Source organism: Dermacentor andersoni, chromosome 5 (genome assembly GCF_023375885.2).
Source record: "Dermacentor andersoni chromosome 5, qqDerAnde1_hic_scaffold, whole genome shotgun sequence".
In the NCBI taxonomy this organism is placed as follows: Eukaryota; Metazoa; Arthropoda; class Arachnida; order Ixodida; family Ixodidae; genus Dermacentor; species Dermacentor andersoni.
In genome coordinates, this window is record NC_092818.1 from 110,639,371 (window position 1) to 110,649,511 (window position 10,141).

The 10,141-nt window shown below is 41.1% G+C and overlaps 1 protein-coding gene across 3 annotated transcripts; it reads right to left on the reverse strand.

The window, feature by feature from the left end:
• Positions 1–162: 162 nt before the first annotated feature.
• LOC126531049 (SAC3 domain-containing protein 1) lies at positions 163–8,949 on the reverse strand. 3 transcript variants are annotated; one of them, XM_050178427.3, is made up of 8 exons: positions 8,477–8,937; positions 8,324–8,386; positions 5,361–5,489; positions 4,760–4,924; positions 4,112–4,318; positions 2,639–2,779; positions 1,023–1,209; positions 163–386 (listed from the first exon to the last, which is right to left on the reverse strand). In XM_050178427.3, the coding sequence occupies exons 1-8, from the start codon at positions 8,617–8,619 to the stop codon at positions 282–284; spliced, it is 1,140 nt and encodes a 379-aa protein (XP_050034384.1). In that variant the 5' UTR covers positions 8,620–8,937; the 3' UTR covers positions 163–281. The 3 variants fall into 3 exon arrangements, with proteins under 3 accessions (XP_050034384.1, XP_054926898.1, XP_050034385.1); XM_055070923.2 differs by lacking the exon at positions 4,112–4,318 and having other exon boundaries at positions 8,477–8,949; XM_050178428.3 differs by lacking the exon at positions 8,324–8,386 and having other exon boundaries at positions 8,477–8,944.
• Between the last annotated feature and the right edge of the window lie 1,192 nt (positions 8,950–10,141).

Genomic DNA, 10,141 nt, shown 5'->3' on the forward strand with positions numbered 1-10,141 from the left:
TACAACAAGTGGAAAAAGAGAAAAAAAATATATATTTCTGTGTGCAAGAATGAATTAAGTGCAATTGTTCCAATGAATAAAGCCAGTATATTATTGTAGCTGTTACACTGTCACAAGAAATTAGCTGCAAGAATTATTCCAAGAAGCAGACAAAGCAACAGCTCGGTTTATGAAAATGAGCATGTTTATTGTGATGCGTAAATAAATTAGGTGAAGTTCTTGCCCTGGCTTTCAACACAGTGAAGCATGTCCCTGTCACACACAACTGTGGTCATCTGTCGTCACCTCAGTTGACTTGGCTGTCTTTTGTCATCAGGACAGAGTAAAGTGCCAATGTCAGTCGCTGATAAGACCTTCATGAGGGCTGAATCGTGGTGCTTTTTAAGCTGAAAATCAATAAAAATATTATTGATTAGTATTGTCTGACATGAGCTGAGAACATGCTCTTTACGAGTGCGGCAGCGCAATACACGACAAGGAAGAGGAAGTAAACAAGACTGGTGAGTTCACATGTTCACCTTAATGCATTCACCACAAAGCTAATAACATGTTTTCACCTCATCCAAAGTGTAGTTTAGCAATAACCCTATAACATTCAGTTGCACCTAGTGATTCTCTAGAGGCAGCACTGTGGTGCCGCTATGTGCAGCTTAACAGGAGATTGAACACGATATACTCCTTGAATGAAAGAACATTTGTAAACATAGCAAAACAGGTTTAACATACTTATACATTACAGTAAAACCTCCCTATAACAAAGTTGAAGAGGGAGCCAAAATTAATTGATTATATCCACTACTTCGTTATAATTTGTCTGCCTTAATGTTTAACTGTGCCATCGTGAGAGCAAGGAGATGTAGTGGTGAATTACTAAAAGGTAAGCTAAAGCCAATACACTTGTGGCAAATCGTAAATGGCTGGCATACTCTTTGAATGTGAATATCACAGCAAGGATCGGCACTTTACAGCACTAGGACGGACTGTTCCCAACTCTTGGAGCTAAGAAGTACAAAAGTCCTCACTTGTTTTAATGTGAAATCTCCACGACCTTTGAGAAAATTGACTTCCGAATCTTGGACTGGTAGCTGGTAGAGACGGCACAGTTCCCTTGCAGTGTGATCAGAGCAAGAAAGCCAGTGGCCCAACACGGACAGGGGGAACTTGCAGTTCTTGGAACTGAATGCCACTGTCATAACCTGCAGTGCTGTTCTGTGGTAATAAATACAACGTACTTAGACTACAATAACCACAGGTACCTTAATCTTCCAGCATGCTATAAGGACAACAATAGTCATAGAGGTCAGTTTGAGCATACAAGCAGCTAGTTCCCTTTCATTTTAAAAACGGAGGAAGAAAGTGAACATAGAAATGAAAATTTGAGTAACCCTTAAGTTTGCTAAATATCTGCTCTCAAAAATCATTTAACTGTGTAAAATAAAAGCAATTTATCTTTTGTTGCAAAGCAAATTAATTTAAAATGTGTTCAATGTATTCCAGTCGATAGCCAGCCCAATGAGGAAGGACACAAATTCATCTTGCTGCTTTGTGACGGGACAGAACACACCCATCAAGTTTTCCGGGAAAGAACAGTAATTTTGAATAGTGCAACACGTGCCAGTGAATATAAAGGTGAATAATAGTTAACACGAGCCCCTGGTTACTTTAGTTCTAGTCAACTATTCTACATAGTGGCACTGCTTAACATCTGCTCACTTTTCAGCTGCCTGCTATGAAGCAAAGGCAGGCCAGTGAAGGAAGTCCAGAGAAGGCCAGTGCTGACTTACAACCTGGTAGTATGTGAGCACCATATGTTGTCCCCCCTCTGCATGTATATTCTGTGTTTTTCGTACTGTACAGTAAATTCTGTCTCATCCCCACCTCATTAGATAACCCTGTGCTTGCATACACTTAATGCACAAATTATGACACAAACGAAAATAGCATGATCCACAAAATAAGGTACTGGAAACACCAAGGTACTGCAAACATATTCCTAAAGCTGTAAAGCCCCTTTGTAGGAACATACAGTGTTTCTCATCAGAAAGAAGAAAAAAAAGGAAAACGTTTGGGAGGAGAGAGTGCTGGTCGTGAGCTAGGAACTTCTGAATAGACGCCAGGAGATGATGTGCTGTCTCTCTTTTCCAGAGGCCTTGTCCCCGAGGACAAAGCCTGCTCTTTCTGTTGAAAGCACTCACACCTTTACATCCTTTTCATGCATACACTCCACTCTGTGCTTGGAATACATTTAATGTTTCGAGACATCTGATGTAGCTGCTTTGCCTTGGTAGCAATGGCCCTTGGGCCATGAGTCAGTGCTAATCATCCACACAAGCCGTGCTCTGGGTGCGTCACACCGTGCTTGCGTCACACCGTGCTTCTCTTTTTCATCACCCTGGCGTGACATTCACAACGCATTTTAGCACCTCCTGTGAATTATTCCCAGTTTCTCCCCCAGAAACAGCGGGCCCTGTGGTAATACTGTGGGCCACTTCCAGAGCCAGACTTAAAATTAGCGCACCGGCTTGTGCAATGGCTGACAACTTAATTTTCTGCCATTGCTGACATCACTACAAATAGCCTGTGCCAGTGAAAGGCCATTCAGGTCAAACGAACAGCATTTGCATCAGTGAACACTTGCCTTCGAATGAGCTCCAAATGCGAGTGCAAAGCGCAAGCAAGAAGAGAGGGAAGGGTCCTATAGTTTTTCAGGACTCTGATAAAATTTCCTTTCCTGTGTGCTAGGCTTGTGTCCAGAGAAATCTTGACCAAAGAATGATTTCTGCCAAGGAGAAAAGCAAAACATGACAACTCTCAAGTACCTGATGTGCAGACATTGAATTAAATGTGCACACATCCAACAAACATTCACCCAATGACATTTGTGGCACAAATACAACCTGCTGAAACTAGTAGACAAGAGCAGTGCTAGAGACCCAAGCAGCAAAATTTGAATCACTGGCTGAAGGCTTCAGTGGAAGATTAAAAAAAAGAAAAAAACTGTGTCCTTTGTTTCTGGAAAGGGGGGCATAGAAACACAGACAGTGAGAATCATCCAACAAGGATCCCAATTTTTAACAGCTGAATAAATAAGCAGTAACTGAGCAAAATAACAAAGTGCAAGCATAAATTCAATTGATGAACTGGTATAGATAAGCTAGAATAGAACAGTCTTGATGTTTGCATGCTCATAAGTGTGTCGCTTTGTATTAGTAGATGCTATGAAATACTTTCAAGGCTACTTTCAAGGTACCAAGGTGACCAGTTTTTTTTTATCACATTCTGATGCAATCAAATTTAGTATGTGTAATCACATATTGTTTCCACTCTGAGCTTCTTTGAAAATTTCCTGCCCTCCAATGATCTGGCCTACATACACATGTGCTGAAGCTTCTCACAGCAAGTCAGAATCAATATTTCTTTTGTGCAAGATATCCCATGAGTGAGCATGTGAGTGAGTGTATTCATTGTATGCAATGCCATTGGTGAGCTGATACACTAATATTGAATAGCAACTTGCAACTTTACAGCATCGAAGGGCACAAGAAATTAATCTTGTTTTATCAAACACAGTTTGCACATTTGTTTGTTCTCATCTTGAAAAATACATGCCAGCATGGTGTTACATTATATGTACTTCTTAATTCCAATTAATTATTTTAATTTTAGAATAGTGTGATAATGCTTGCAACACACCCATGCCCCCTGTAATGTTTAAAAGCACAGGGCAGATAAGCTTTAAAGAATTAAACATGTGCACTTCTGTTTTGATTACAATAGCACCACTCATTTTTCTGTTCATCACTGTTATGTCAAGTTCATTACACTGCAAGTCCTGTAATGTGAACCTCTAGAAAAGGGCAATATAAAGCTTCGCTCCACCTTCAGAAACACAACGCTTTGTAAACTACAACGAAACAATCTTGCCGGCAGCTGGGAGGAGTGAACCACTCCCGCATGAACATTTGAAAAAAATATGGTGGCCACATCTGGTGCAGCGCATTAAGCATGTGCTGAGCCAGGAGGCATGGACCAACAAATGAGGCCCAGATGGAGGCCTTAGTTCTTTTAAAGGACTAATAAATGCTATATTTCTCTCTCTCCCTCATCTCACCTTATTTCCTTTGGAAGGGTTAGCGCATGATTTAGAGCTTCAAATGATCCCAGGTTGTGAAGAATGTAGATGGCTTCCATTTCTGGTCTGTTCCTGCACTGGTCTACAGTGGACTGTTGGTACTGGATTAACAGACGTTTCAAACACTCCTGTAGGTGCTGGCTGTTGATGTGAGGATCAAAGGCATTCACATCTTCTTCAAAGCACCTGTACACAGATGAAAATGGCATATAGTCTTTGCTAAGTTGTGTTTTTATGACTAATGGGGGAACGTAAAGAGGTCCATGTGAATCAATGCTTGATATGACCAATATGACTGATGACCATGCACCATAAAGAGGCAGGTCACATAATAAGCCATAGAATAGCCAGTCACTAAGTGTGTTCAACATATCGAAGCTCAAGAGCTTAACTACTGTTCAATGAGCAACATAATGTTGGTGATTCATGATTTTGGGAAGTTACTGCAAGCAAAACATGAAACTTGAAGAAAGGAACAATATGAAGCAGTTTATTTCTTCAAGTCTCGTGTTTTGCTTGTGGTAACTTGCCAAAATCATGAATCACCAACTGGCCGAAACCCACACTCTGATAATGTTGGTACTGCTCTATTATGGGCAACATGGCAATCATTATGTTTCAAGGTACCTGAAGGCCGAATAGACGTAAAAACGCACAGCCTGTTCAAGTATTTCGATGCAGTCGCCACCATTCAGATCCTGGATGGTCATGTCCTGGCGCACAGCCCACAATCTGTCCCACACAAAGTGGTATGTGTCAGCCCAACTGTCACCACTGCACGACGGGGCGATCCTGCAACGTGAAATAACTGCATTTAAACATCAAATGCACTTGTGCCGCTACAATTTTCAGTGAAATGCTTTGGTTCTCAAAAAGTCCTCATTTCATGTGTTTTTCTGCATGCGTGCAGGCACATGTGAACACACACGCACACATATACATTTGTACATCAGTGCATTTTGTGCTTGCCTATGTTACAAAGTTTATATGAGTCACCACATACACGCTTATATGGTGGTTTAATTTTCTGAAGGTGATTGGTTTACACATTGTAGAAAATCTTCACTTAGACATCTTTTATTTTTGTCTTTATCCATGTAATAACTGCACCCTGAGTTCTCGCACAAGATTTCAAAGAAAAGGTGTGGACACTGCAAGTGTCTATATACACACCAGAGATTGTTAATGTATGCATGGTATGCCAATGGGTATAAAATGCAAAGCTCACACGCGCATTAAGTATGCTGTTGTCATGAGCAAAACTTGTGGCGGCCTCAATTCATCAGGAGTGGCCTCTCTCTGTCCAGCAGCCGATCTGGAGAACTGCTTGATGGCTTTGTTTCTGTCAGCCTTGGGCCTGCAAATGATGTTGCATATTAAGTTCACTGCACCTAAGGCCACTTGGTGAAAGTGAAAATATTGCTACAGAGCAGTATTTGCAATGACAAAGAGGCGAGCAAGGTGAAGACGACAACGATGATGAGAGGCTAGCACGGGCTGTTGCCTTTTGGCCAAGTGCGGCGTATTGCCTTGTAAATATACTTGTATATAGCTTTTCGTCGGCGTCTTCCTACGTAACAATATTAATCCCACAAAGCCAGCTGTACTGGTATGTAAAAGATTTGACGACTGCAAAATAAGAAGGCCTTGCAGTGCGGTAACAGATGAAGTGCAAGAACAAGAACCAGTTATCATAAAGATTGTACCACACTAAATTGCCTTCCAGACAAATCTGTTGCCTAGTCAATTTTGTTGATTTACACACCACCACATGCGAACATCACTAATATTTTACATGTAAGCTATTCAAAATATGTGCAGTCAATATTATCATCTAGCCTGGAAAACTATTGCGCGCAAGTTTGTCTGTTCTACTGCCCTCTGTAATACCTGTCAAGCATAACAATCTGTAAGAACTTTGGAGATGACTAATTAAGCGGAGTTGTATACGCATGTATGCACACATAACAGTGTTATTTTTCTGCTAATGCTACGTAACATATTTAAAGGTTACATAACAACGAATCGATAGCCTTGAAAGGAGCAAACAAAGCTGCTAATGACTAAAGTTGGTTTTATACACACAGATTTGTAACAGAACTGATGGCTCTCAAGTGGCACAAAAAACACCATGTTTGGGAACTATTTACACCTGCCATGCAGCTACTAGAGATGAGCTGAAGGTAAGCACACTAAATTTTGCCTGTTTGAAGAGAGCAGCCACGACATCAGTGCAAGCCGCCATATTAAATGGGTGCAATTACACGAAAAACTGAGCTTGTGAGAATGCTAGCTTTGGTAGATTGGTAAACCATAGAACTTGGAAAGAAGTTGTGGAATAATATGCAGTAATAGGGGAGGTAAAACAGAGCTTTGTGATGGCCGAATGCTTTCTTGGTAATGCTAGTTATCTATAGTAACATAACATGCAAAAAATGCCAAGAACAGTAAGGTATTTTTTTAGGGGCATGTAAATAGTTGAACTCTTCAATACAAATCGAATAGTCTCTGCTATTCAATTTGAGAATTCACTATATCTTATAAATGGCAGAACATTCGTCTCTTTTGTACAAGGGACAAGACTTATTGCAGTCTCGAGGAAGAGAGAGAGAGATGGAAGTGCAAACTGTTCAGAATGATTCTGCTGCAGAAAAGCTGTGGTTGCTGCACAGAGGCACCAGTTCTTGAGCGATCACATGCAACAGATAACTTCACTCTATAATTTACGGTCAGCCAATAGGAATTGCTTACTGTTAGGCAGCCTATATGTGAATTTGCTGTGTTGATTTATATGGCCAGTTCCATCATGCTTGCATCCCCAAAAATAACGCGCAGTGCTGCAATATCCCACTTCTCTTCTTCAATGAACAAAACACCGTAGGAGCATTCGGTGATGCGCTGTTCCCTTGTCCCATTACTGCCATTGTTGCGGTTCCCCAGTTAACAAAAAAGCAGTTGCTTCTCATTTTAAAACTTATTAGGTTGTCTGGACGGTCGTTTGCAAATGATGTTACAAAAGCTAGATGTCAGAAAATTTATTTAAACTCCATTTCTTTACCAGACAAACTCTACAGATACACTTTATACTTCACTTTGTTTATAAACACGAAAATTATGTATGTTTGAGCCAATATTCAGGGGCAATTTTTCTGAAATATTTATATTTAATTTGTAAACTTCAATATTCGAACAACCCTAGTTTTTGTACATAAAGGACAAGATAAACCAGACAGTTTAGATCAGTAAGTGGTTTAGCTTTCACTGAAGGATACTGTAGACAGCCAGCAGTTACAGATTGTGCTCATGTGGTACACTTTACAATATTTTCTTTAAGTGTTCTCAATGCTTTATCTTGAATTGTTCAAAGGTATGTGAATAGGCAGACATCAAGCACGCAACATAAGAGGCGAAAACCGGCTCTCATTGGCTCAGTTTCCCCCCAAATCATATGAAAAATGGAACTATGTACGAGGGCACGAAGAAGGCCTGCATTAATGTTCGCTTGTGCCATACTTTAATAAATTCAGTAACAATAATGCACAAAACGTATGAAACCTGCCTGGTCTAAAAATAATTATCTGGAAAAATATTTCGGTCATTTTTGGTTGCTTCTGGACCCGTTGTACTGATTAATTTTTTTTGCGTGTTTTGAGAGTGCTGTCTGCTTGTTAATTAATCTAGTCATCCCAGCTGCTGATGTGCTTACACTGATGGTGTATCTGTTTCTGTCAATGCCTCCGTTGGTTTCTGTTATGTGTGCTTCGCACTTGCCGTTTGGACCCCTATATAAAGTCCTGCTATATGCAAGAAACAAATGTCGTGAAACTGCTTTGGGTGAAGTGACATATATGCGTCACAACAGCATATTTAGTTGCATTTGTTGCACACGTTTAATCACTTGTACCGTTACGTGGTGTTGCGACAGAACACTTGGTGCCATCATGACACCCTGTTTCATTCGTTATTCTGTATTTTTAATTCCTTGCTTTAGCATATCATATATGCTGCCACTGCAATAAACACTAGGCAGTTGCACTGTATGTCACGCGTTGAAAAGATCAACACCTGCCGCACGTGAGAACCCACAAGTACAGCGTGCAGAAAAGCACGGGAGCTTCCGCCGTCAGTTCATTTACAGTGATCCAAGGCCGGCAGAGACTGGCATCATAGCGAGATGATCATGCATCGTACCGGACATCACTTTCGGTGCCTTCGGCGATCTCGAAAGGGTGGAGGAGGCGCTCTTTTTCACGCCTGAAACGCAAAATTGCACGTGAACTTATGTTCAAAGACTAGTAACCACTCGGGATGCAGAACACACGAAGTGCAACGGCGAGCACTCACCACTGGCGTTCTCGCGGCGGGCACATATCCTGACACGTTCCTATGACAGTTGTCTGTCGTGGAGCATCGATCGTATCACCACGTCCAGTTTGACGTCGGTCGTATCTGTCACCCGCACGGCCTCTGCCCCTGCGAGCTCGCATGCTGTCTCTGCTATACCTAAACAAACACACGCACTGCTACAAAACAAGTGAAAGCAGGGCCCGGAAGGACTACGACGAGCTACGGCTTTCTCCTCCACGGCAGTACAATACTTCACCATATCATCACTTCATGAGTTGAGCGGGAAGATGGAGTCGGCTCAATGCAGACTTAACCACAAACAAAGGTATAGCAAAGGTGGAAGCGAAAAACTCCGTCCGCTTTGGGACGTTAGCATGCGTTAGCTATCAAGAGAATGAAATCGAAACTGTTGAAACTAACCGGCTATTGTTGGCTAACAACAGATACGACGGACGCAAATAACTTACGTGCAATGACATGGAAGTAGAAGCACAGGTAGAACTGCGTCAGTAAAATATTAATGTTGTTGTTAGCTATTTGTTATAACTTGTATTTCTACAAGGCGCTTGAAAGAAAAATTTACTTTCGCTATGTATGCGCGTGCCTGTCTCCGTCTTGTTTAGAAAAAAATGATGTTGCGCTTTCTTTATAGCTTGACCATATATTATATTATAGTGGTTCCCAATTATTCCAAGCATACAAAAGTTACAGACCAAACCATGATTGATCTAAGTGGCATTACATGCTGCGACTGCATCTCCCTGCGCTAACATTCTTCAATGCTATTAACGCTGGCAGTGCAACGTCAGTTCTATTAGCTATTGTAGGTTTCAATGCTTATGTTGCGCAGTACATATTTACATAATAAAGGACACGACTATGCAAGCAAGCAGGAGCACTTTTTTTTTTTCATCTTCGGGAAATCTACAGTGAATTCCTACTTACTTTAGTGGAATATTTTGTTCATTGTACCACTTTGTTTTCATTCAAGTTCGCCAACAATTTGCGTTTCGGTCGAAATCGTTCAACAATAATTCTACAATATTGGTTGCCATGCTCGCCAATAAAGCCATAACTGCTACACCTAGTTGTCATAATACTGCTTTGAAGCCGTCTCAGAAGACTTCCATGGCACTGCCAGATAGCTCTAAAACAACCAGTTAAACTTGCCATTATTTGCCAATAGGCACCTAAAGCAGTACATATATTTGCAGAAGCGAAGCGTGCACAGGACAATCGTTCATTTCCTTTCAAGGATGCTCCAGGCAAGCAAAGAGCCGAAGCGATTAATTAAAGCAAAATTAACAAGCATTAAGTGAAAAACCTTGTTTTCAAGTTAGGATAAAAAAACAGCCCACTATAAACGTAAACATCTTCTGTATACAGAGATGGTTATAAATTCACATAAATATGACAAGAAAGGTAGGGTAACAGTCTGTAATGAGACAACTGCCAAAGAATTCAATAATTGGATATGCCAAAGAAAGTGCTGAGGGACCCATCTTTTCTGAGAAAAGAAATGGGAGAAAGACAACACACCACCTGGAGCGGCTGCATTCTGCGGTCTTCAACACTGTGTATAACACAGCCCCCGTAATTACAAATTTGTTAGTGCACCATGTGGTCCCCAAGTTAGCTGCCACCAGCAGATATTGTAGTGAT

What these genes read in the sequence shown, in the direction of transcription:
- LOC126531049 (XM_050178427.3), bottom strand. Translation starts at nt 8,619, where the DNA reads ATGCGAGCTCGCAGGGGCAGAGGCCGTGCGGGTGACAGATACGACCGA. An exon ending in CCGCCGCGAGAACGCCAGTG is followed by an intron (nt 8,387 to 8,476) that starts GTGAGTGCTCGC and finishes TTTGCGTTTCAG; the next exon opens with GCGTGAAAAAGAGCGCCTCC. An exon ending in ACAGCATACTTAATGCGCGT is followed by an intron (nt 4,925 to 5,360) that starts GTGAGCTTTGCA and finishes TTCACGTTGCAG; the next exon opens with GATCGCCCCGTCGTGCAGTG.